Raw genomic sequence first — 26,231 nt, 5'->3', positions numbered from 1 at the left:
TTATCCTCATTCTTTAAACTATGTTCTGAAACAAAATCAATATCCAAAATCTTCTATTTATGAAAATGTGTATGCATATTAACTTTTGCCACTTCTACTATGTAATATGAAATTAATGGTGAAATTGAATTAAAATTGTTAATCCTGTTTTGATCTTTAAACAGCTTCTAAGGTAAAATAAACTTATTATTAGATAGACAACCCAAGAAAAAAATCAACTTTTTACCATCTTGGTATGTTCTCATATATTGTTTATGACAAAATAACCATAAAGCGTATTATCATAAAGTTAAATATAGGAAAAAGTAAAAAACCAAAGGTAATTGATTTTGTAATTTATTTAGTTTTGAAAATTACAGTAAATTTACGTAAGATGTTTTTTACGTAGAATATTTTTACTTCAAATTATACTTAGTATATTTAATAATGATGGTTTAGTCAATGGATTTTCTTTAATCATCCCGGCTAGCTGTTTCCATGTCTTACATGACTTGAAAAGTCATCCTACTACAGTGTTGAAGAATAACCTCAGGTTGTATCTGTTAAATAGTTTTTTTATTTATAGTGGGGATAACCCCTTAAGAGTTTATATTATCAGGGTTAAACATGTGCTCTGTTTTTATGATTTTCAAGTTTGCTACTGAGAGCCAGGCCCGAACTCGGATCGGTTTTTTCAAACAAGTTTACCAGGGCCAGGCCCCGCCACACGTCTATTTGAAGGGACAGACAGTGACAGGACGTGGCGGGGCCCGCCAATATCTTTTCTAGAGCCCGCCAATGCTGAGTACGGCCCTGCTGAGAGCTAAACAAAATAATTATTTGATGCAGTTGAGTTTTCTCAAATTCACCAAATTTAAAAATATTAAGTCTGTGACTATGGGGGAACATTAGAAATATTAAGTTATTAAAAATTAAGGGGTAACAGATTTTTTCCCGGAATAGCTTTTTTAGATTTATGTGTTATAATGGAAGCACGTATGCCAGTCAAAGGCTAAATAGACTTGCCATCTGTAACAATGCACATACTAATATTCCCTCTGTAATTATTCAATACATAACTTATACTACGTATAATATTGTTCAACAACTTGTATCTGAAAAGTTTACTTTCTCCATAGTTAAAAATTATTAATTTCTTTAGAAAATTTGTCCCTCTATTTCTACTACAAATGTCTAAACTTAACACATCAAACCAGTCAGGGACTGGAATAATAATAGTTAAGTTAAAATTAGTGTTATTTCCGTCACCTACTTACTACTTAAAACTTTGTAGAACAGACTTATTTAATATGAAAATGGTGGTTTGGGAAGACCCTCTCCCCCATTCCTGGAATAGAACATTCCATCTTGGTGTTTTTCAATAAATTAAAACAGTGATAAACATGAATGAAATATTTGTACAAAAGCTCAGTCTATTTTTATTTCATGGCCAAATCTCAATTGTAATAGAAATAATTATAATTTTGTTCTAATACATAAGAAGCTAAAGAGAACAGGGCATAGATTACATGAAAATATTGGAAATAAATTTCTTTGATAGAATAAAAAGCCTTTTGTTTTAACCATTTAGACACAGATTTTTTAAAATTTTTACAAGAAATATCTCTTACTACTAATGGTAAATTATTAAAGAATTTGATATCCAAATACAGATATATACGTATTATGTTTTTTTATAGCTTAGCAAACTTCTGATTGATCAAGTCTTGGTTTTAAAAATATAATGAAATGTTGATTGAACTTCTCAAATTAAATAATTCTAGATTTTCTTTAACACACAGAGTTTATAAGTCGTATTCTCATAGGCCATTATTTACATTTATGGGTTTATATTCTTATGTATATTTTTAGGCATATTTTATTAAACTATGGCTTTGTCAATACATTTTTGTGTGGGATGACGATAAAATGTTCTTGATTCTTGAATTCATAATGGGCTCTTAATTTTCACCAATTCAAAAGTTATGGGTGGGACCATAACTTTTTCAATTTTAAATGCAATAAAAAATATTCTCATATTAGATATACTTAACTTGTGAATTTATCACTGCTTTATGGCTTGCCGAAAAGATCACAGTTCTCCTGCAATAAATAACATTTGATCAAATAACCGATAGCATATGTGTTGGAGGTGTTGTATGTAATGTGTTGGGCACTAGAGCTGCTGATGTGTTGTCCAATATTGTATTGAATGACACATCAGTCCTGAGGTGGCTAATTATTACACATTACTGCACATGGTTTATGGCACTGACATTGGATCTATGCACGGTATCAGTCTTCCCATCAATCCCAAATCCCAAACATAACAGTTAGTCATTTGTATAGTGAAAATAGCTTCAAGCCATCATTCATATTATTTATAGTACCGATTGAGTTACACTTTCATGCTGGTCCCCACTATTTCATTTGTTCATAATTTCGTAGCGTAAAGAGGTGTGTACGACCGGTTACAACACCATATGATGACACTAAACTGCAGCAATTAATATAGAACATATGTTGTGTTTACTGCTAGACATTCCTGCAGAATGCTCAGCATTATCTGCAAGTGATACAGCTTAGTGATACACAATGCAGTAGTATCCGTGCGTGTATTCCGTAACTTCCAGGTCTATTTAGTGATAAATATATAAAACTCCTACGGTTGTTCTGTACTGTCATGTTGGTTTCATTTAAATTGTGTGTATATATTGATAAAAAATTTCAATTTAAATCACAGAAATATTGTAGACCTTTATAAAATATTTACTAGCGGAAATTATGAAAAAGTATTGAAGTATTGAATATGTTTTTATTAAAAGATAGATTTAATTTTCTTGTGAACATTGAAGAAAATGGTTATTTTTACTTAATTACATTCTCCTTAGTTGGAAACTGGCAATAATAATAAGCAATTCAACTCATTTTCAATATAATTCAAACTGAAACATTTTTTTCATGTGTATTCTAAGCTGGTTTGAACACAATACAAAAGTTTCTTTACATTACGTTCTTTTGGTTAATATTTTACACACATGTTAAGTGGTCATCATACTTAATAATATTTTTATAAGATTAAAAAAAAGTATTTAGGGTTTTATTTTTATAATTTAAAAAATAATAGCATGTGTTTCAAAAGTGTTTTCTCTTCTCCTTATTTTCAAATGGATAAAGATATGTACTGATAAATGTTAAGAGAATATTTCTGTTAAAGCTCAATGTATGTTCGTGTTATGGTCAAATCTTAGATATATTCTCTAATTTTTTTCATTAACTCAAAATAATGATAGGGATCAGAACTTTTAGAACAAACGCCTGATCAATTTCTGTTTGCAAGCTTTTGTGAACAGTTCCATCATTTTAGATTTGATACGATCCTCAAAATTCTATGCATTACAACTTCCAATTTAACTATTGCCACAGGCAGTTATAAGTAGTGAAATGGATCTTTCTTATGTAGCTCATTTCATTCAGCAGTTCCAAACTTGATTCAAAGATATATGTGTTACAACTAGAGGTCTAATGCAGCATGAACTTTCTGATAACTTTGATGCAATAAGTAATAGTATCTGAAAAAGCTGTGATTAACTGAATAAGCTCTTGGTTGGAGTTTTTAAATTTATCAATGTATCCAACTATTCAATAGATCATCCAAAATATTAGGATGGTTGGCTTCAGAACCTCTTTCCTCAGCTAAAATGGAAGCTATAAGGAGCATGGAAAGTTTTTTTCCCAGGTCTTAGTATATTAAATTTCAAGCAGCTGTAATTTCTAACTTCTTTTCTGGTCTTTTATAAAACTTCCTATCAAGCACCATATCTGCAGCAAGAAAGTGTCTTTGCTCAGTGGTGTAGTAATTATGAGAACATTCTTATACGTCTCTGCAATCAAATTTTCACAAGCACATCTCAAATTTAGTGTTGATGATATATCTGTTTATCGATGCTATTTTCCACAAAAATAAACTTTAGAGTATAACTTTGCTTGTGTGATCCAAAATTTGCTATACCAGATAAATAATCAACCACCTTCCAGTTTAAAAAAACTCATTAAAAGGTCGTTAGAAATTAATATTAGAAATAATGCAATGAAACTATTCCAAAATATGTCGATGCTTGAACTTTTCTTTTGTATAGCTAACAAGATGTCACTCACATTTCCATACTGCTCCATAGTATACTCCATGGACTGTCCTAGAAAATCACTAAATCACAGATAATGAATGACACCAGTTTATTTACAACTTGAAATGTGACTCTGTTATCGAATGTGCTGCTACCACACATCCATTCCAGTCGGTACATGCCTGCATCTCAGGACCATTTGAAACAAATGTATAACGATAATTATATATATATAATATTGGATTTACTTTACATTTTATGTTGTTTCAGGGCAGAGTTTGGGTTATGGATTTGTAAATTATCACAGGCCCGAGGATGCAGAAAAGGCTATCAACACCCTAAATGGGCTCAGGCTCCAAAACAAGACTATCAAGGTAAAAAGAACATATACAATACCTTCTATTTTAGTGAGTTTAAAACCATACTAGTCTATGTGGCTTGTAAAATAGTCTTAGTCAGTGTGTCTTAAACGTAACTATTGATCAAAATATACTTAATTGTTATTTTGTCAGCTTTATCAAAATAGAAAACTTAGAACTATATATAATATGAATAATTCATGTAGAATTGGAGTAGATAGATATTTGCATCTATAAAAGCTATTTTTAAATTTTAACTAGATTATACTGAATTAGTTAGAGCTTGTATTAATGCTGTACAAAAATTTTTATTATTGATTTATAATGTATCTGCAAATTTTAATAACTGCTGTTAGACTTCCAGTTTTTAAATCCCGGTATTTTCTTTTTATCATCTGCCTAAAGGAGTGTATGATACCTTGTCCACATTAACAACTTCTCGACAGGATTCCACTGTGTACGCCAGGAGTCTATGGACTTCCATGTAGGTGAGACTCAGTTTACATCGGGGAGAATAAACATTTGATATCTACACGAGTGAGTGAACACATTAGAAACACAAAACGTTAAGATTTGGGAAAAAAAGTCATAACAGAACACAGTTTTAAAAGCAAACATGCAATGGAATTTAACAAAACAAAATTGCCTGTGAAAATTCCCTACTACTATCAAAGGATAATAAGAGAAGCGTTGGACATAATCGTGAAATAAAGTAATTTCAACAAAGCAGACAGCGTTAAATTGTCGATAAGCTGGCAATCTATGACAAAAGAGCCGTATTGCTCAAAACTGGCCATTGGTTGATTACACCAATCACAACAAAGTCTTTTCTACTCAAGTATACAGATGAATGCTTATTATTGGCAGTTTCAGTTTGACATCTGTGGAATGAAAACAAAATCTCTTCATAGTGAGACTAAAATATTTCAAGAATTGAATTGTGTAAATAATATTTTGACGCGGAGTGAACTGGAAAACATTGATGTTGGTTATGACACCGACCGCATGAGCTTAAGAACTAAGAAAAACAAAACAGTGAGTATGTTAAGGTTGTTAAAAAAATATATTTTCATAGAAGGGAATACAAAAATATATCTTCTCTGGGGTATAAAAATACCTAAATTCATTATTACATTTTTATACCTCAGTTTATTGTTTACAGATATTTGAAAGTTTGTTGTTGTATAATTATAAGCAAATTATATTAGTTTGAATAATTCCATTTATTAAACATATGTAATAAATTTGATCCAGAATAATATAGTTGGGATAAGGGAATCTACATGTGTTTAAAGACATGTTATTTGTATAGTTCTAGTAAGCCACATATATCATAGGTATGCACTTTTAAAGTCCAGACTTCTCGCTTCTGCTACCCAGTTCGGTTCTCTGCACGGATCATACCCAATCTGCCGAGCTGTAAATCGGGACTGTGATGGGCGTTTTGGTTTGGTATGGATTAATTTAATTGCAGATAGAGTCAGCAAGCTTTTAGTTTAGGTGTGAAACAGATGTTTCTTGTTTCAGGTATCTTTTGCCAGGCCAAGTAGTGAAGCTATAAAAGGAGCTAACCTATATGTTAGTGGACTGCCTAAAAATATGGCCCAACAAGACCTTGAGAACTTATTCAGTCCTTATGGTCGCATCATCACATCAAGGATCCTGTGTGATAATATTACAGGTTTGAATCCTTTCTGTGACAAGCATTTAGTAGTTTGTGATCATCAAGTTTTGCTTTTTTAAAGCAAATTATACCATATCTATTTCTACCTTTAATTATTATTTATTACGGGGAATTACGTAGCGGAGAGCTATTGTTGTTAGCACATAATCTTTATTATTATTATTATTATTATATTTTCAACTATTGTTTTGAACCATAACATTCTGGCCCGGTGTTTGATTTTGTTTGTGCTTTTTCTTTTGTTCGCAGTTCGCCAATTCGTCACTGGGGCTGGAGACAATGTGCCATGTACGTGAGATCTTTACTACATATGTTGCAAAACAGTAAATTGTAGTTTTAAAGTAGTGGTAAGATTTGTTTGAATGTAGGGGTTTTCAAACATTTTTCCTAATTTTATAACGTGGCACTGACTTTCTGGTCTTTTGTACTGACCCAGAAAAATATTAGTTGGAGAATTGAAAGTTCATGTATTCCAAATTAGTTAGTTTTACGCGTGTTTATTTCCGAGAAAATTAGTAAAAACATGGGCAAAAATTTCTTTTACTTTGTATTATTTTAATCCTAACCTCTTTCTGTTGGTACTTTTATTTATATTTTTTTTAATTTTATAGTTTCCTATTTCGTTGCATGAATATAGGTGCTTGTATTCCTAGAGTTGAACAGATCTTTTTGTTTTCTTATTTCAAATAAAATTAAAATTTTTTGTATGTATGGAATGTTATACTTAGGGCACATTCAGTCTGAGTAAGTGATTATTCTTTGAAATGAAATTGAAAAATGCAGGTTGTGCCATAAAAATTAGGAAATATTTTTGTTCTTTTAGTTATGTGTTTATTACTTTTATTGTGTTGTTTGTTCAGAAATTGGTGTTAAGTGTTAGTTCTTATTCACCAGATTTTGCTAATCCTGCATATTTCACGTTTTCTGTACAAGACACTTAAAAATCTCACTATTTCTTGAGTGTGTTTGGCAAATTTGAAAAAGGCTGGTTTTAGTATGAAACTGTTCTGTCAGTCTGTTTGGTTGGCCCACTGTCACAGTAGTAACAACTTACACATTGCACACCCACATTACACAGTCATTTGTTCGCACAGTCAGATCCTAGAGCTGCCAGTGCACCAATAGCTCCAGAGAGCCTATGGACTAGGAAAAGTAAGTCATTTTGAAATTGTGCTTTCTTGGAGCGGAATAAAAAAATTGCTACTTGGACACAAGAAAATAATTATTAAACTTCAGCTCGGACTTTAGAACAGAATCAGAACGTTTCAGACGGTTTTGAAATTTACCGACAGCATTGATAGTCCCCATTTCTTTGTGATATTTGTCCATAATGTTCCGGATATTTCACATTGCCCCCGACGGTTTTCCAACAACGCTGACCAGTATTTGGGGCCTGATACGGTGGTCTGTAATGTCTGTGTAAGAGCCACACCAAAGAGACTGACACAGTATCAGTGTTTGTGTCACACTCTGCATGCCTCTCTGGATGTTTAGTTTGATGTGAACACTTGGTTGCTCTCATGTCACCACCACTACCATCTTCCATTTCACCAAGGAACATCACTGATCTTTCCCTACCACCGTGATTCAGATAATGAGTGGCAAGTGTTGTTCATTGTCTTGGTAGATAGTAACGACGATTTGTTACTGTAAAACAACATTAAATAAACCCGATATAGGATCATTGTACATTACGCCATACATCATAATGTTATTTTTGTGACAATGTTGTTCAGTGAGACTCTTAGTGTTTTGTGCTTTTTACGTTTGATATATTGTTTCTAAGTTTGTTTTTACTTAATTGTATTTGTTATATTTATTGTCTTGTTTTCTTATGGCCTGTGTAAATTCTGTCTTGTCTGTCTTGAAACCAGTACTGTCTTTAAAAAGTTTAAAATTTCATGTCTTAAAGATTTTATATAATTTATTGGTTGGTTTGAGGATATTTTATAATACGTATACATTAAGCTACAAAATACTATCGTTAATTTTCTTAAGACATTGAGATCATTAAATACCAACTAAATATGTGACTGGTATTCTTTCATTATGACAGAGTATTTGCCACTATTGCTTTAACATATTATAATAAAATTTAACTATAAAATATTTATTTAAAACCTCTATACATTTATGAAACCAAAGTTTGTAGTATAATATCTCTTTTGTTTAGCTTACAAAGCTCTATGAGCTATAACCCAGTCTATTTGACATAGGTTTTTATCCGTCAATCTCATAATGATACTTTTAATAACTGAGGCTTATAAGCTTAACCCATGGAACCTTGATCTAGACCCTCAGCATATTATAAATGTTCCCTGTACATGTGTGAAAGATGGTCTTCCTGTTGGTGTTTGTGCTCGCTTAACTTGCTTTTGGTGATGGTTGCATTCGGATTGTGCATTGCTGCACGTTTTTGTTTGTCCAACATGTTGGAGGAGCCCATTGTGTAATTCTAGCAATTTAAGTACCTGTCAACTGAAAAACTTACATCAGCAATTTGATTGCCGTTTTATGAATTGTTACTAAAACATTTGCAAAATAAATGGAGAGAAAGATCTCTCTTTCACATATATTACTGTTAGTAATATTTTTAAAGAAGGCTTGCTTCACCACAGTTCTTTTCTTTAAGTGCATTTCTCATACATTTCTAGAATACAACTTTTAATGAAATTTACAAACCCAACTACTTGTTAAAACTTCTGAATTATACAAACATAAAAAAATACACTATGGTGTGGTGTAGTACAGCAACATAGTAATATTAGTGCAAGATCTTTGATATATCTATCCAACCAAATGCTGATGAAACTTCAATAAAGAATTCATTTTCATTGAATATAACTTGGTACCATATAACTTATTGTAATAATCAATAACGATTGTCATATGATGGTGACGCATTGTGATCATTAACAGCTTTACAAAAGTAGATTGATATTACAGATAAGAATACTGTATTTTATTACCTATTGTTTGCATGAATAGCAGCAGCCACAGTGATCACTTGGGAGGTAACACAAACATTTTTAGTTGTTTTTCTTTCAATAAGTGAATGTTGGAATAATATTTATAAACATATGAACTGTATGACTCATTTTAACTAGCTAATTAATTTTTACTTTGGTAAATATCAATGGCAGTAATTAAGTTTTCTATACAAATATAATATATAGTAATATTGCATTATGTCCAATATCACAGTGTATGAAGTTCTTTATAAAGTTTTGGGCTGTTTTATAAAAATATTAATTTTACATCATAAATACATCCTCAGATTTTATATAGTACATCTTAGGCTAGGACATTATCTCTGGGCTGTGGTAATAACTGACAGAAACTCTTGACTTACAGGTCTATCAAAAGGTGTAGGATTCATCAGGTTTGACCAACGCATCGAGGCAGAACGGGCTATACAGGAGCTGAACGGGACAATACCGAAGGGGTCTACAGAACCTATCACAGTGAAGTTCGCCAACAACCCGAGTAACAACAACAAGGCCATCCCTCCGCTAGCCGCGTACCTGGCACCTCAGGCTGCTCGCAGGTTTGGTGGCCCCATCCACCATCCGACCGGCCGCTTCAGGTATATCCCACTGCCTCCACTCTCCAGGTAGGGTGGTAAGCCCGCCCTCCTCTCTCTCGCCATCACTTCATCTCCGCCGCGAGAATCGCAACCAGTTCTCAGTGTACTTACAACATTTTCACTGTCAGTTTCACCTTCATCCTGTCCTAGGGTAGGCGTGTGTCTATCTTAGAACAGGATGGAGACGGTAAGAAAACACCTTTTACCTTACACTGATACTCCGTTTAGCCCAGCAACTCATTTGACGACATCATCATTTGACTAAATGATGTACGTTTTCACTGTAATTATTCACAGTCTTTGAAGCTAATTGACATTTTATACTTAGAAAAGAAATTGTTTTCAATTTATAAAAAGAGAGAGATAATGAAATTTACACTACCACTAGTATACAAAAGTTACTGTTTTAGTTCAGCATTCCCTTTGTTCTCACTGAAATCTACAATGATGGCAGTTGTTGTAATGAAAAAACTGGTAATCCACATACTTTGAGAATTGGTTGTAATTCCTTTGGTACAGACCTATGGGTCTTCATATCTGCCTTCAAAATTTGTATAGGAATTATAAAATAAGTACGGACTGCGAAATGTTACTCTGTGTACAACTTTGTACTTAAGTGATTTATCGTTATTATTTTTTAGCCACAGTGAATTGAATAACTTTAATGAAGATGTGGTTTATGATATTTTATGTCATTAAATGGGTTATAACGGGTAAGCATTTGATACTAATCATTAACTGAAACATTATTTATCATTGGGGTAATATTAAATGCACAACAACAAAACAGATTTTTAGATCAAAATAATAAGTCATTAACTCTAAAAACACTTTTAAAATCCCATGTTTTTGTTTTTTGTACAAAAGGTCATTGAAATTTAAATGAAATAAAAATATATCTGGATGCATGTCCAATTTGATAAGAATCAAGCTTTGAATATTTGGTCCTATAATTACAAACATATACACACGATGGATGGTAATTTGGTCCATAGGAGGAAGTGATGTGAAATAAGCTAACATCAAATCCATACAGTATACAGTATGTGTATACTGTACTGTTTCCCAAAATGTCTTAATTTCCTTTTTAGATAGATAAGCAGCAAAATGTTATCCGATGTGAAGAATTCAGACACAAATACTCATGGTGTTGTGTTGTGGTTTAGTAGATGTCAAACATGTCATAGAGGGTGTTTGGTCACAAAGTCAATCGTACTTTTACCGTTTGGAGTTTTTTGTGATCTCCTGACAGTAAAAATGTATTTTTTTAATGTAATGGATAGATGTACTTAAAGAGTTAAATGTACACACTCTTTCATGCAGATGGTCGAAGTACATTTACGAAACTGTACATAAGTAACCCAGTATTAATAATTCTAACAATGTTGTGTAATGTGGAAAAACATAAGTTTTTAAATAAAAAAAAAACATTTCAAGTTACAAGGTCACAAAACACATTTAATTTCTTTTGTTAATAAACTTGTAGTGACCAAATGCCCAAGCAAGAAAATGTAAATTTTCGGTCATATATTTTTGTTGTACCCCTGGCTGACTCCCCACTGATTCGACCCTTAGTAATTTTTATAATAGAATATTATTAGTAATTTGTATAATATAATATTATTAGTAATCTTTTAGGATTTCTGAGGCACAAGTAGCTTAGCAGTGTGTTAAGCCGGTTAAGTTGTTCTCACTATTACAATTAATTATGAACCAAATTTGAAGTTTTAACCTAAAAAATGTTGAAGGCTCAACATAATATGTATTTTTCATCTTTTCTTTCCGAACCAAGGTACTACATAGTCATAGGATGACAATATTAATTTCTCTATATTGTACGCCTTGGTATTCGGTACTTATTCCACAGGTACTGTTTTGAACTTCTATGTTATTAGTGCTTTCATTTTCTTCTGGGTTTTAGTTAATTTATTCAATTGTGCTGTCTTCATAAAAACCGAGCAAGAAATTTGTTCTAATTAAAATTCCTTCTATTGAATGGTTAATACTTAAAATGCGATCATTTAATTGAAACAAATTGCTGTAAACACAACAAAGACTAAATGTAACAGATCAACAGTTTACAACATAAAACCTACTTATACATCAATTGTTTAAGTTAGTTCCAACAAACATTTTTTTAGTGAAAGCGGTAAGTATTTTGTTGAAGTAATGAGCAACTGCATAATTAGAGGCATTCTCACACTCTTGTGTCACTATCTCTTTTGCTTTGGAATGCGATCTATGGCCATTGTTTTCTTGAACTAGACAATAGTGCTTTGTATCTGTTAGAGACCTGCACAGTCATTCCATTTCATTCAAATTACCATTCAGAGAATTTCCTCACAGCCGGAAAAAATATGTGGATGGAAGCACTCATGGAAAATTGTACCAACATTCTAGATGTACTCATCATCTGAAACCCTGCCCTGTGCACTTTTTGTGTTGTTTTAAACTGACCTGGTTGTAAATTTTGTACTTCACTTACTTTCACTTTAAGAACTTTTCAAGAGGCTAGACCCCAAAACTTGAATGAAAATTATAAAATTTTCTAACTAAAGTATACTTTTACCATTTAATACTTTAATACGTATGAGGATTAAATCAAATTTTTATTCATATTTGCAGTTTCAAATATTAAAGTAAATAAAATTATCCTGCTTGAGTGATGATAGTACATCCACCAAATTTTAGAAAAACTCCTGAGATAATTATAATTGGTTTATTGATGTGTCAGGCAAACCCTCATGTCTAATTATCATAATTATGATTATTATAATATTACTAGGCATACAGAAACCAGATTTAGGGATTTTGTTGGGGAGTATATCACTTATTCTATAAAACCAGGGAGTAAATATGGGGTGTAGTCGAGGTTAGATTTTGACTACATATATGATGACAGAGAGAGTCCTCTTCTAGAAAATACTTCTGATTCGGCTTAACTATTAATTATATGTTTATAAATTAGAAAGAATCTGAAAGTTCCATTCATAAAACTTTTTAAATTTGGTACTGATTAGATAGACATCCAATGTAACAACTCTATAAATTAATATTTTCTGAGTTTCAAATTTCCTGAACTCAGTATTGTGGTGAATAAAGTGAAGTGTGACAAATATTGCAGAAGAAATTTTTCTTTTAAAAGTTAAATAACCATTCTGCAAATTTCATGCCTCACCACCCCAAACCAAACTCAAATTCACACCCCTGGCATTAGACTACTTGAAGTTTGTTTTTGGGTACTCTTTTATTTTGCCTCTCTTTCCAATCCCATCTTGTGACCCATTAAATGGAAAATAACATGGAAAAAATGATTACAATATGATTTATAAAGGAACTTTGTTCTTGCCATATTTTTATCAACTGATAAAAACAGAATGTCATATTTGGATTCAAAATAATAAAAATTCCACTTCCAAATTAATAACAATTGAAATTTGAAGTAAATACTTCTGGAAATGATCTCCATACCATCAAATTTAATGTTAAATTTTGATATATATGTTCCTTCCCTTCTATATAGGCCTTGCTTGGCAATTAAATAAAATAATTTACCATTTTAATCATTTTGGGTTTTTATTGAAATAAAACAAAACCTGTTTTTAGCAGTTTAAGGTAAGGTTTCTAATGGGCTGGTGAGTTACATTATTGGAATTACGATTTCAAAATGTCGAGTTGCTCCTCTCTTACCTTCTTCTTCTTCTATTCTTTTTGGGTGGAAGGGGACCCATTCAACCAATTTTAAAAAATGCCTTAAAAAATTTGAAGTAGTCTAATGATCATTCTCAAAGGGTTTCAATTGTAATTTCACTACTTAAGAAATTAAAGGAAGGGGTTAATTTAAACTGTATAATTTTGAGTTTTGTTTGACTTAAAAAACTACATTTTCAGTTTACCAATGTAAATTTGAAAAAAATTTAGCCTCAGTAAAATCATTTGACATTTTCTATTGCTCTGCATGCTGTCTCAACTAAAGGAATATAAATTTAGAGTGGTACATCATAATTCCTGACTCAGCCTTATAAATAGTTTCCATTTCCTGCTTTGCTGTTGGTGCTTCTCATTTACTTCTTTGTTTCATAATTTTTCTTATGTTTGTTTTTCTGTACTTTGTTTTAGCACTGGAAAGACTCTGCTAGCCATTAACAAAGGGTTACAGAGGTCAGTATGTGGTACAGTATGCGTGCGCGTATGTGTGTATGTGTGTGTGTGTGCGTGTGTGTCTGTGTGCTCGCATGCACTGCACATGCACCGTCACCTAGCTTCATCTCACACACTTATATCATCAACCCTTGTACATAACCTTGCGCATTATAGGCCTGTAGGAAGTAGGTTATAACAGTACATAACACTAGACGAGTCAGATGGGTATTTCTACACACTAGCCAACTGTAGCTCACATATTGAACACTTCTGTCACATCTTTCATGTGTGATCCGTTGCTTGCGTGTGAATTTTCATCAGTACATTCATCTTTTTCCTACCCAACTGTCCCCAACAAGGCAGTTTCTACCAGGTTTTCTGTTGAGGTTTTTAAGCACACGTTTAATTTTGATGAGGAGTTAGTTAGTTGTCTTTTCTTCTGGTTTAGCATTTTTCAGTGGAGTAGTTTCTGTCGTTTCTAACAAGATGTCTTGCTTTTAAACACAGATTAAATTTTACTCTAAATACATTCAACAGTAAAATTTGTTTAACTCAGTCAGGTATTTTGAAATGCATTATCACTCAGCTTTACCGTGTTCTTTAGCATTCCGTTAGTTTGTTGGAAGGTGTGTATGTAGTTCTTAAGTGTAGCCTCTGTTGGAAATTGGGAGAAGTTAACAGACATTTGTTACCGCAATGATCTAAGTACAGAAGTCATGGACATCTAGTTAACAGTGGAAGCCATCAACATCTTACTTATTACTAATTAGGACACATTAGCGTTGTTGCTTTTTTGGCAAAATTTACAAGTATTATACAGAAAAAAAACTGTTAAGTAATTCAAATCTCTTTATTGACATTATACAACTTGCTAATACTTTGCATTGAATAATACCCTTGTCTATATTGAAATATGGTTCCAGCCACATTACAACCTAAAATAGTCCAGTACTTAAAAATATACAGTTAAATTTATTAATTTAGAGTTTGAGATCATCAAATTATTGTACCATAATTATTTATGCTTAACATTAACCTTGTTTCACAAGCTTACAGTTTCAAAGTTATCTTCTAATTCTTCCAAGGAGTGAAGGCATACATTCAGCAAACTCTTTTAGCTAAATATGTTGTGATTAATTACATCATTCTGAACATTTTTTACCTGCTTACATAGGATTTTAAATTCTAATCTGTGGTAAGAAGAGGCAATAATTAGTTTTTTTGTTTGTGTTATAGCAGTTTTAATTTTCAATCTTCCTGCAGTGTCGTATTTATGACATATACAGTTGATTCTATAAATGTACAATCCAACAATTGTTGGTATACCGTGTTCTTTAAAATATTTTGTTACAGATTTATTACATTTCACGTTCAGTATTAACCTAATTACTTTCTTTTGAGTGTTGAGTACGTCAATAAAATTGTCTTTATTTGTTGCTCTGTAATCACATTTCCATAGATGTGTATAAAAAAAGTAATTTTCTCTCAGGAGAGAGTAGCTGTAAAATAGGGACTTTTGTAATAGCAAGCAATTATAAATCCAATTTATGTTTTTTGAGTTTGATATGCTCATCTTATCGTATGTTATCATCCATCGTAACTCAAACTAAGTTGTGTGAATGCATTCTGATGAGCTATCGTCGACAACAAAATAGTATGGCACTTTATTTCTGTCTTGTTAGGTTTTGAACTGTATATAATGGGATTTATCAAAATGAATTTTTAAATTACATTCCTCTAAATATGTTTGCAGATTTTTCAATGATATCAAAAATATAACTCTTCCTGTGCAGATTTGCCAGATATTGTGAACTTTTGAATCATGTGCATATTGAGTTAGAGCCAAATTATGCGTATTTTTTAGAATTTTGCCATTCTACACAAATAAATAACAAAGAAATAATATAGGGCCAAGGTTGGATCCTTGTGGCACTAAAATTTATTTGTTCTGATGTCAAAGTTATTCTGTTTAGATAGTAATTTTATTTATCTATATATTTTGTCCTTCTCACAGTGATTTAAACAATGCTGAAGTTAACTTTTTTATTCATATTTCTAAAAGTAGTATTTCCTAAAGAACGTCAATATTAAAGTCCGGATTTTCTCTTAATTTTGTTTTGACTCCAAATAATAACCCCTCCATTGTTGACCTCAAACCTTGAATAAGAGGAACTGACACTACAATTATGTAAATTTAATCTTTCTATTTAATTTAATTTCTTGTCATGCTCCGTTCAAATTGTGTGTGGATTGTTTTCTTCTATTATTATTTCAAGTGAGCCAATTTTTGTTGATAAATTTTGTGTATTTTGATGAAAAATTATAATGCTATATCTGTTTTGTATGTTATTTGCTCACTGACGTATTTAATAGAATTTTTATTCTCTATCAGTAAGCAGTTTAAATTTAGAGTGAAATTATTTGTATTTACCTCACTAAATGAAGACTATAAGATAGGTTATGAAGATATGTATAAATACAACCAAAGTGACCGTTCAAAGACTTGGATGCTTAAGTGCTGGTGTATAAGTGGTGGTAGTCATCTCATCTGTTTGCTTGCTTTGTGTTAGTGATGTCTTTTCTTTAGGCTGCAGTTGTCAAGGCACATTACGGTGAGGCTACATGAGTAGGTTTGATTCGTTAATACTCAAAATTCCATCTAACTGTGTTTACAACGATGTGATATCTCCCTGCTATTCAGATGTAAACCTTGCTTTCTATGTTGACTTCCTTTTAATACGTTCACACAAAAGATATTGTTATTTTGCCAGGTTTAAAAGACAGTAGAAAGTTGTTTTGATATACATTTTCCTTTATTTCTATTGCTTTTTTCTGTCTCTTACATAGCTAAAATAAGATATTTCTTCTTTAAATTCCCTAATTGATGTTTTTTAAATAATAAAATAATTCTGAGAAAGTGCGAATGTCAGCCCCTACTTCTCTCGTCTATAAAAGGTGACATTGTATTATTATCTCGTTTAACATTTGGATAAACACTGTCAATAACAGCCGACCATGAAAGTCATTGCAGAATTAATTGCTGGCAAGCATCAAAATTTCATAAACTAATAAAATAAAAGAAGTTGATACCCCTGCCCACTCCTATCAGATATGAAATAATCAGGTTACACCATTTAATTCTTGGACATACCACTATCTCTGGTGTAGAAATTCTGTCAGTGGAGAATATGATGCTACTTGTGATAATGAGATATTCTTGTGGCAAGTTTCGGGGATATGCAATCCTGACTTCGAGATTATGCTGCTATTTGTGATAATGAGATTATGAAACCTGAACTAAGAAATTTAGAACTTTTGTGAATGTGAATCATCCTTATGCAAAGTATTAGGGCTAAGTAACACTGATGTATGGAACTCGAGACAACGGAACTTTTAATTCTGCAAAGCAACAGGTATATTTCAGAAGAGAAAGAGCAGTTGGTAGGTGTTTGGATTCTCTTAAGTACGTAATTTAACAGCAGTCCCCTTCACTTGGCTTTGGTGTCTGATTATACTCTGCTTTAACTCTGTCCAACTCAAGTGGCGAAAAGTCCCAATACACAATGATAACGCATGAGTTCCAAATTGAAACCAGCCCTGTACTCGTCTCAGTGTACTGTGATCGTATTTAGAGAGATATAGTTCTGTTGATGGCCACTAGTGTTGATCTTTGACGTGTGCTGCTACCTATAGATTGTTTCAGAACCATTTAAACATGGTTTCATTGCTAAGTAAATATTAGAAACTGAAATGTTTGTTGTATGCTTGCCCGGTAAACACCTGTCAGACTAAACAGCTGTTAGCTCGCATTGACATTTGGCTTATTATGCAGTTGTTTATATAGCCAGCTATACATATGGTTTACTTATTCTATTGTTATCTTTAATTTCCTATTCCTCCTATTTTGTTCATTTCCTATTCATTCTTCTTATTACAGTTGTTCTTGAGGAATAAAATGGGCAAAGACATCGGTAAATTATTAGAACGATTATCTTGTATGAAAAACTTTTTCTAAAAGAGTTTAAATTCACTTAATTTTGAATATGAAAATATATAAAACAGAAACACATCAGTTTTGATTCTTACTTCAGTCCAACATCTTGACATATCCGGTTTATTTTTGTGTTTTTTTTTTTAAGTTTGATTCAATATAAAAAATACTAAAAACATACTTTAAAATCAAAATGTTAGCTTTGTGTAACATTAATTAACCTCTTCTTCCGTTATTTAGGAAAAAATTTAAAATCATCAGTCTTCCAGCTATAAGAGAAATACTTATTTACTTTATTTGCGTGAATAAGTTTTACCTCAGAATGAAATATACATGGCAGGGAAAGAACAGGTTCCAGTTAATTGGAACATAAAGGGTTATTTTTAATGAGTATTGGTTTCACTAATCAAGATTCATAATCAGACAAAACTTCCATTTATTTTGGCTTTCCTATTTTTTCCTGGCGACTCTTTTCAAAAATCTCTTAAAGCCATTTCAATGTTTCCCATGATGATCTGATTAGAATAGGTATATAACACTGACTATTCCTTGAGAGATATCATAAAAAAAATACTTGAAGAATGTTAAAACATCTTTAATTTGTTCACTCCTCAATGGAAGTTTAATTTATTATTATTTTCCTGACTTCTTTAACATTACATTTATGTAACTTTAGGTCACATTATTTCAAACAGCATTAAAACAAAATTTTTTACACGGTATAATTTATTTAATGAACAAAATAGTAAATCTTGTTCTGATTAATACTAAAGACCGATTTCACAACAAAACATATTTATTCAAGTATTTCAGGGATGAGTCAACTTAAAATATTCCCTTTTATTAATCAAAATTAGTCTTTAAAATGTAAGAAACTAGTAATATTCAGTTTTTGTATTTACAAGAGTACTTTAATTACAAGTTTATTTATTGTTACTACAATTATTTTAATACTCTGTAAAATCAATGGTTGTTCAATGAAGTAAATCAACTACAGACCAATCGATACTCGACTTTTGTATCATGACCATATTTTCTTTTAGAAACACTGTATTGCCAGGAGAGTGTAAGACTAGTACATCACGGTATGAAAACTTTTTAATCTGGTGGTATAGATGTATTTTTGTGACAAGTTCCTTGTGTCAAATTTTGATCTATAAAATTTTGGTACTTTTTATTTGTTTCTGTTCTGTCAATGAGGTGTCAGCCAGAGAATGTTTGCGGTCTAAGCTATATTTAGTCTGTTAGTCGTACGAAGGCGGTTTACGGTAATTGTGTTCTCCTTGTTTCAGGTACTCTCCCTTGGCCGGAGACCTGCTAGCTAACTCGATGTTGCCCGGCAACGCCATGAACGGCTCTGGCTGGTGCATTTTTGTATACAATTTGGCTCCAGAGACCGAGGAAAACGTCCTGTGGCAGCTGTTCGGACCGTTCGGTGCCGTTCAGAGTGTCAAAGTCATCAGGGATCTCCAGACAAATAAATGTAAGGGATTCGGCTTCGTCACGATGACCAACTACGACGAAGCTGTGGTCGCAATCCAGTCACTTAACGGATACACCCTCGGCAACCGTGTCCTTCAAGTCTCTTTCAAGACAAATAAGAGTAAAGCTACATAAACGTAACGAGTTTATTAATTTCTCTCTTTCTGTCCAATATTAAAACTAGTCACTTGAGCTGTGTTAAGGCTGGAATCGTCCCTGCATTGATCTCATTTTACCAGGTCATCAGCGGACGTGGATCCTGTTGCATTTGTTTTTATATAAGCCCTTGTGTAATTGGCTTGTACTTTAGCAAAATTTCTGGTTGTATGTGAAAGAAAGGGATAATCATGTGATATTTATAGTAAGTCATTCTCGTCGCTGACGACTACCAGGGACTATACAGCCTTTACATTCACCACAGGTAATACACAACTAATTAATATTTCTAATAACAGTACGTATAAATAAATATATGACAGCGCATATATTTATTTATGTTAATGTGTATTTATACTCAAAAGAAAACTTCAAGCTAGTCAAAACTAGTGCAAGTCCTGTGTTTCCTAAAGAGTTTATACATATTTAAAAAATACGAATAGAAAGTTTAGCATTTATATTATTGTTCAGCTTATCCCTATTTATTACCATTTATAATAATTATAATTATTATTATTATTGTTAGTCGTAGTTGCAGCAGTAATTGTAATAGTGTTTTAGAGTTATTCAGTGTTGTATTTGAAAGCTTTTCTCTCTTTTCATTGTACAGGTACAACAGATATTAGTTGAGTTAATCGAGCACGTTCATAGTGTTCGGTGATAGTTGATCAGGGGGTTGTCTCTGTACACTTGTACGTGTACCTATCCGACTCTTGTACAGGCAACACCCTCGTCAACGGAACTGCAAATACAAACAATTCCTGCTGCACCAGTTCATTTATTGTTGAGCCGTCTGGTTCTGGTTTCTATTCTGTGGGCGTTCAATAGATTTGCTAAATATTAATCTACATACCGAACAAAACTTTAATGCAGTTTAAGAACTGTCCAGGACAAATCTGACGTTTACTTTGTAAATACGGTACATGTTTTATAGAGTAGCAATTAATTAAAAATACTGAATTGAATGTTGCTAATGCAAACAGTTGCAATAAGTACAGGCTATATTAAGATTATGAATTGTTCGAGTTCAGAAATGTGTGCTTGATGATTTGGATTTTCGAGGTTTTCTTTGGTTTTATAGTTTATTGATTTAACTGTACCAAGTTAGTAGTTTGGTGTTTGTTTTTGGTTTCTTCTTTTAATTTACTCACACAGGTTTTCACGTTTTTGTTTTGTGTAGCTTAGTTTATGTAACTAAGATGTTTTGTTTCGTGTGGTTTTTTTGAATGATAAAAGCCACATATATTATGAGTTAGATTAAACTATTAATGGCTTTATATTGCAGTATTTCTTTGGTTTCATTTTGGTTTTTTGATGTTAATTATATTAATTTATGTGTGCTTATGTGTTTTAAACTCTTACAATAAAACGAAGTAAAAACTAGTAGGGTGTTTTATTATGTAGGTGTATGTAAGATAAAAATTCGTATTCCACTGATCGGTTTGGGGAATAACACAGACTTGCACCCCACAAAAGTTATTAAAAGTTAGAATTTTTAAACTTGAATTTATGTATATACATAAATACACATGGAAGAATGTACGTGTTTGAGTATATATGTACATACATAAAGATATTTTAAGAATATAGGACGTAAATTTTTGCTGCCCAGACTAAATGTCAGCTTACATGATAAATTTATTTTTGTATTTTATACAAATATTAGCATTCCTGATGGGCAAACAAGCAATCAAACTATTGCTGGTGTGCATGAACTGGTACTCTTACCTCTTATACAATGTCATAATATTTATGAATACATCTATGTTTTGGACTTTGAAAGTAAGATGTAATAAATTAAAGAATAAATAAAATTAATGGCCTATATCTGATGCAGCTGCCTAGTTTGTAGAAAACGGATGACAGTGGTGGTGTGTGCACGTCGCGTGCAAAGCTTAGAATGACAATGTGTGCGCAAGCGACGTGTTGACAGGCCACTGTACATTCGATCTCACAATGCAATATGTCACCAGTTGAACCCAAGACTTTCATTATCACTAGTGTAATATTTGGAAATTGATATTTTATGTACATACTATAAATAATTATATATACAAATATATATTTAAATGTATCGATTTGCCTGAAATTAGAAAAAATCCTAGACAACATTTTTTATATAGACGATGTTGAGGGCGAAGTGATGTCAGTGTGTTCACTCGGGAACGTAGCTGTAACGATCCATTCCTCTCCTGAGTTGGTGTGTAAATTGTTTACAGATAGACTTATCATGTAAGAGGTCATTTTTATTGTTTTCACTTAGAAAATACAATTACGATATTATGTAATTGTATAGTTTGAGTTTGATTCATTCACTCTCTGTGTGTACATATAAGAATGAGTGGTATAGACTCGAATGCTTCCATGGTTCCGGAGACAGTTGGCTCAAGTAGGTAATAGTGTCACATGACTGGGAATTACGTGCAATACGGTATTCTGCTCTTAACTTTAGTTTTTCACTTGAAATTAAATTTTTCATCTGACTTGCGTTCTGCAGTCAATTTGTAGCAGTTAATGAAAGATATTGGCTTTATTATTTATTAAATTGTTTGCTCAAAGAGCATAATTACTCATAGTAAAAGTAGAAACAATTTCATAATTACGTATTATGCGAGTATAATTAAGTGAAATGATTTGGCAATTTTTTACATAATTAATATATTTGATTACCAGTAATTGTTTAGAGGAACGAATAGGCCTAACAATTTGTCTACAGGTAGGGAATGCAACAATAAAAATGGGAACGAACCGTTTGTGTTTGTAATTTTTAGTTTTTTTTATATAAAAGTGACACCATAGATTAACACCGTAGAATATGAGACAATATAGTGTTGTGTACAAATATAGTCTTATGTTCCCGACATTCCATATTAAGTATAAGTTTCTCTGTACGATCGTGTATACTATTAAGTGAGTTGAGTTTCTGTTATCGTTTGAGTTAGCATTCAATTGTAATGTAACAAAATCTATGTTTTCTACAACCGATTAAATCCTATGGAATGCATTATTATGGAGAATTGAGTTATGTTAGCTGTCCTAGTAGTCCTGCTGCTACGAGCAGAGAACCGACGCGGACGGTGCGGCGCGACGGTTGTGGTACGGTAGCATATCAGTCGCGAGTCGCGCACCGACACCAATCCAATATGTTTGCCTTTGTCGGATGCCGCCTACTCTCACTCCATCTACCCGACAATACAAGCTTCTTGCTCCACACTATTATAAATACGTGTTTTATTGGTTTGGTCCCTTCTATTGTCGTAGAATCGCGTAGGTCACTGAACATAGTGTATAGAGTGTAGCTTGTAAATTATGAAAAGGCGACATTCGACTAAAACACTTTCTGTGGAGTCACCGACTTGTCCAGTGAGATAGGGAACTCTCCCTCGAGTATCGTAGAGTTTTCACTCTGTTCCCCAAAAATGGTTCCTAGAGTCGACCCGTGTTAATTAAAAAATGGTAAGTTTTATCACCTACGATGTTGACGACGTTATATGTGTATATATGTAACACACGATCTGGCCCTAACGACGCTAATATATAATGTGATGGGACAATGTGATGTTGTGCAATTTGTTTATAGCTGCGGTTAGAGGGACAATGGTGCGTAGTAGTGATACTGTTTGACAAAGGAAAGCTATTTTTAGAGGGAAGATGGCCTATACTAATAGAATTTAAAAGAGATGTTGTTAAAAAGTGGGCCGATATTTGAGGAAATATTTTTGGAGGTTGTGGATGACGGTTCAGACGTTAAAGAGCATTTCATATTGTGATGATATCTATTCTAGTTATACAGTACCATAGGTCATAACTTTTTGAAGCTTTACATAAGAAATTGTTTATTAATACTAAAAGGATGCAATTTTGCTAACGATTTTGAGGAACTAGATTCCTAACTCGATATTTTGTCTCTACTTTTGTGGTTTTGCTTTCCTGTGTCGTATGTAGTTGCATTAGTGACATGTTTTTAAAGAACTTCTATATTAACTGTATTTTAATATCAATTTATATAAAACATTATAATTCTTCTCCTTTATGTGTTAAATGGATACCCTTCCCCAAACGCCACTCCACAATGTACCCTTGTAATACTTATTTAAAATTAGAAGTGTAGATCATCATTTAGAGACATTCTATTTTCAACAACAATGTTGTAAAATTATATATTAAATTAGTTAGCTTTGATTTATTATCTGATCTGTGTGTGCGGGTGTGACCCGAGCTTTCTACTCTCTCTTCTCGTATCTGATCTATCGACGTTTCACTTCACACCCGTTAGCTCAGATAGATATGTTTGATGTGTATTTAATATCGTTCACCTTATCCCTGTTTAGATGATTCTTTGATGTGTTCTTTTGTAGTGTGTGTTTGATTGTGCGTACTTTGACTAGTGTTTTGTTGACGACTGCAGTCATTTCGGTCCAGCTTGGAGTGGTCCACACTTATAGGAAAGGATTGTCATGAATCTGGATCCGCTAAAATTCCGTACATTTATGTATATGTATGTATACAATAGTATACACACACTCGCACATGTATGTACTCAATTTTGCATCCACAAACACATATACACGTCACGTACGTGTAGAATATATGAACATAATTGTGTACGTGTATACGTGTATATGTGGGATAGTACATTACCTCAGTATAATAAATGCAATAAATTAAACATATTGTTGGCAGCCTGTTACCACTTCTATTTTCATCGATCGTCCTAAGAAGTATAAAAAGCTTTCATACTCTTTGTGTAATTGTTGGTAATTGTTAAAAAGACTTTCTAGTTGTAAGTTAATCGTATTTCAAAATGTTAACAATGAATTCTGGTTAAATTTGTTAATATAGAAAATTGTTCCGTTAATAAAGTATAATTTGTCACAACTAATTTAATTGAATTGAATTTGAATTTAAAAGGATTTAGAAGTTTTTGATTGAGTAGTGAGTGTCACTGTCAATCGGCTCTGGAACTTGTAAATATAAATGTACATTAGTGTAGACGATCCATCGCGGTACAATCACTGGCCAGACATGTGTTCCTACACCATTTCTTGCCACTTCTACCAGTTTTACGATTCTCCTTTTCAAATTTGAAACTTATCCAACCTGAATAAGACTTATGCATGTTTTGCTTACATTTCATTCTGTACAATGTGGTTCTCATAGTTTAAAATGTTAATAGAAGGAAAATGCACAACTATCGGTATTTGGCGATTATTTTGGAATTCAAGTCGCGCCAAATCAGTGTTACACGGTCGAGTGTGTATATTGTATTCTATGAATGCATGTATGCAGAACTTATTCCCAGCAATAACGCGTGTTTCAATTCTTAGAAATTCATTCTTTTGGCACTTTTTAAGTGGATATTTAATGCTCCGTGTAGGTATGAATCCTACACGTGTTTCTTTCTGGCCGTTCTTTCTCATTTTCTCTGTAGATAATCAAAATATTTAAACTTTAGTTAAAAATTGTCTCTCCTCTTCTGTTTGAAGACGATATGTTACCTTGATCTAGTCTAGAATGTTGGGTACTTGAGCTTCCAAGTACAAATATGGCTTTCAGCACAAACTAATTATCGTACTGTCTGGCAGTGTTACAATATTGTATTACCTTAATTACTTTTATATTATAGTATTTGCTGTATCTCATGTCTATTTTTTCTGTCTAGTGTCACATGATATTTATTGCGTGTACGAATTTTAATCGGTACTTTCCTTAATATTCATTGAGATATGTAATAATGTTAAAGATTGCTTTGAGTCCTGAATATTCCCACTCCGCCGCTGCCGCTACAGGGGGAGGTTCCACAGAGTTACTCCTGATTTACACATTGTATTACCCGTAACGCTTGCAGTTGTCTCATTTGTCTCTTCTATTGTCAGTATTCGATACTAGTTAATATCATCAATGTTTAGCTTTCTTTCTCGATCTTTTGTTTATCGGGGACATGCTCTCCACCATCTGTGTGATCCTCATTTATTTCTCTTGCTTCGCTGTGTTGTCGACACATGATGAACCTTTAATTTATAATATACAGAGTAAGGATAAGCTTTTCATACATTGTTACCATATTGATAGTTGGCCAGTCCGGTGGGGGCGATTGACGCGGGGCTCGGAGCTCGGATGTCACTAGCGACACAGCGGGCGGTCTCACTGACGGTAGACAATCTCACTGACAGTGGGCCGTCTCGCCGACAGTGAGCGGCCTCGCTGACACTGAGACTGTCTCGCTGACAGTTGACAGTCTGACTGACAGTGGGCTGCCAGTGTACGTACAGTTACTGGTGTTTTATCCACCACAGACCCGAACCGAGCTCAGCCATTGTCGATACACTGTCGTCGCTCTCCACTTGTCTGGGTTCAGAACAGAGTTTTTACTTTGACTGCAAAGTAACTTTCCAAAACAGACTTTGTTGTAATTGCAATATTTGTACTTTTCCATGTTGAAAACTCACAATAAATTATTTAAACATTGTATAAAACGTAGTACTCTTATTTACCCATTAGCTCTTAATATTTATCTTGTAACATTATTTCCTAACATCCATTAGCATTTATTTATTTCTAATTATTTTTTCTTCTGCTAAGAGAGTAAGTTGCTTTAAGGAGTACCAACACATATGGTTAAAACCATATTTATGATTAGTTGTAGATTAAGACAAAAAAATATTAGATGCCTCTCCTGGAAGTGGGCTTATGAATATGTATTAATTTCTAATAAATTATTTTT

General features: G+C 32.7%; 1 protein-coding gene across 11 annotated transcripts in view; it reads left to right on the top strand.

Annotated features, from left to right (window-relative positions):
- The window catches only part of LOC124368861 (ELAV-like protein 3), a 138,956-nt gene extending 112,973 nt beyond the window's left edge, over positions 1-25,983 (top strand). For 8 of the 11 annotated variants that reach the window (XM_046826314.1, XM_046826319.1, XM_046826320.1 and 5 more), the window contains 6 exons: positions 4,377-4,480; positions 5,993-6,146; positions 6,399-6,437; positions 9,504-9,735; positions 13,855-13,896; positions 19,162-25,983. In XM_046826314.1, the coding sequence (XP_046682270.1) occupies positions 4,377-4,480; positions 5,993-6,146; positions 6,399-6,437; positions 9,504-9,735; positions 13,855-13,896; positions 19,162-19,486 (896 nt within the window). In that variant the 3' untranslated portion in view covers positions 19,487-25,983. The remainder of the gene's footprint in view (positions 1-4,376; positions 4,481-5,992; positions 6,147-6,398; positions 6,438-9,503; positions 9,736-13,854; positions 13,897-19,161) is intronic. The other 3 variants (XM_046826315.1, XM_046826316.1, XM_046826318.1) reach the window with 3 other exon arrangements.
- Positions 25,984-26,231: the final 248 nt, after the last annotated feature.

This window comes from Homalodisca vitripennis, chromosome X (assembly GCF_021130785.1).
Source record: "Homalodisca vitripennis isolate AUS2020 chromosome X, UT_GWSS_2.1, whole genome shotgun sequence".
In the NCBI taxonomy this organism is placed as follows: domain Eukaryota; kingdom Metazoa; phylum Arthropoda; class Insecta; order Hemiptera; family Cicadellidae; genus Homalodisca; species Homalodisca vitripennis.
The sequence above is the reverse complement of the archived record's forward strand: the minus strand, read 5'-3'. Positions and strand labels throughout refer to the sequence as shown.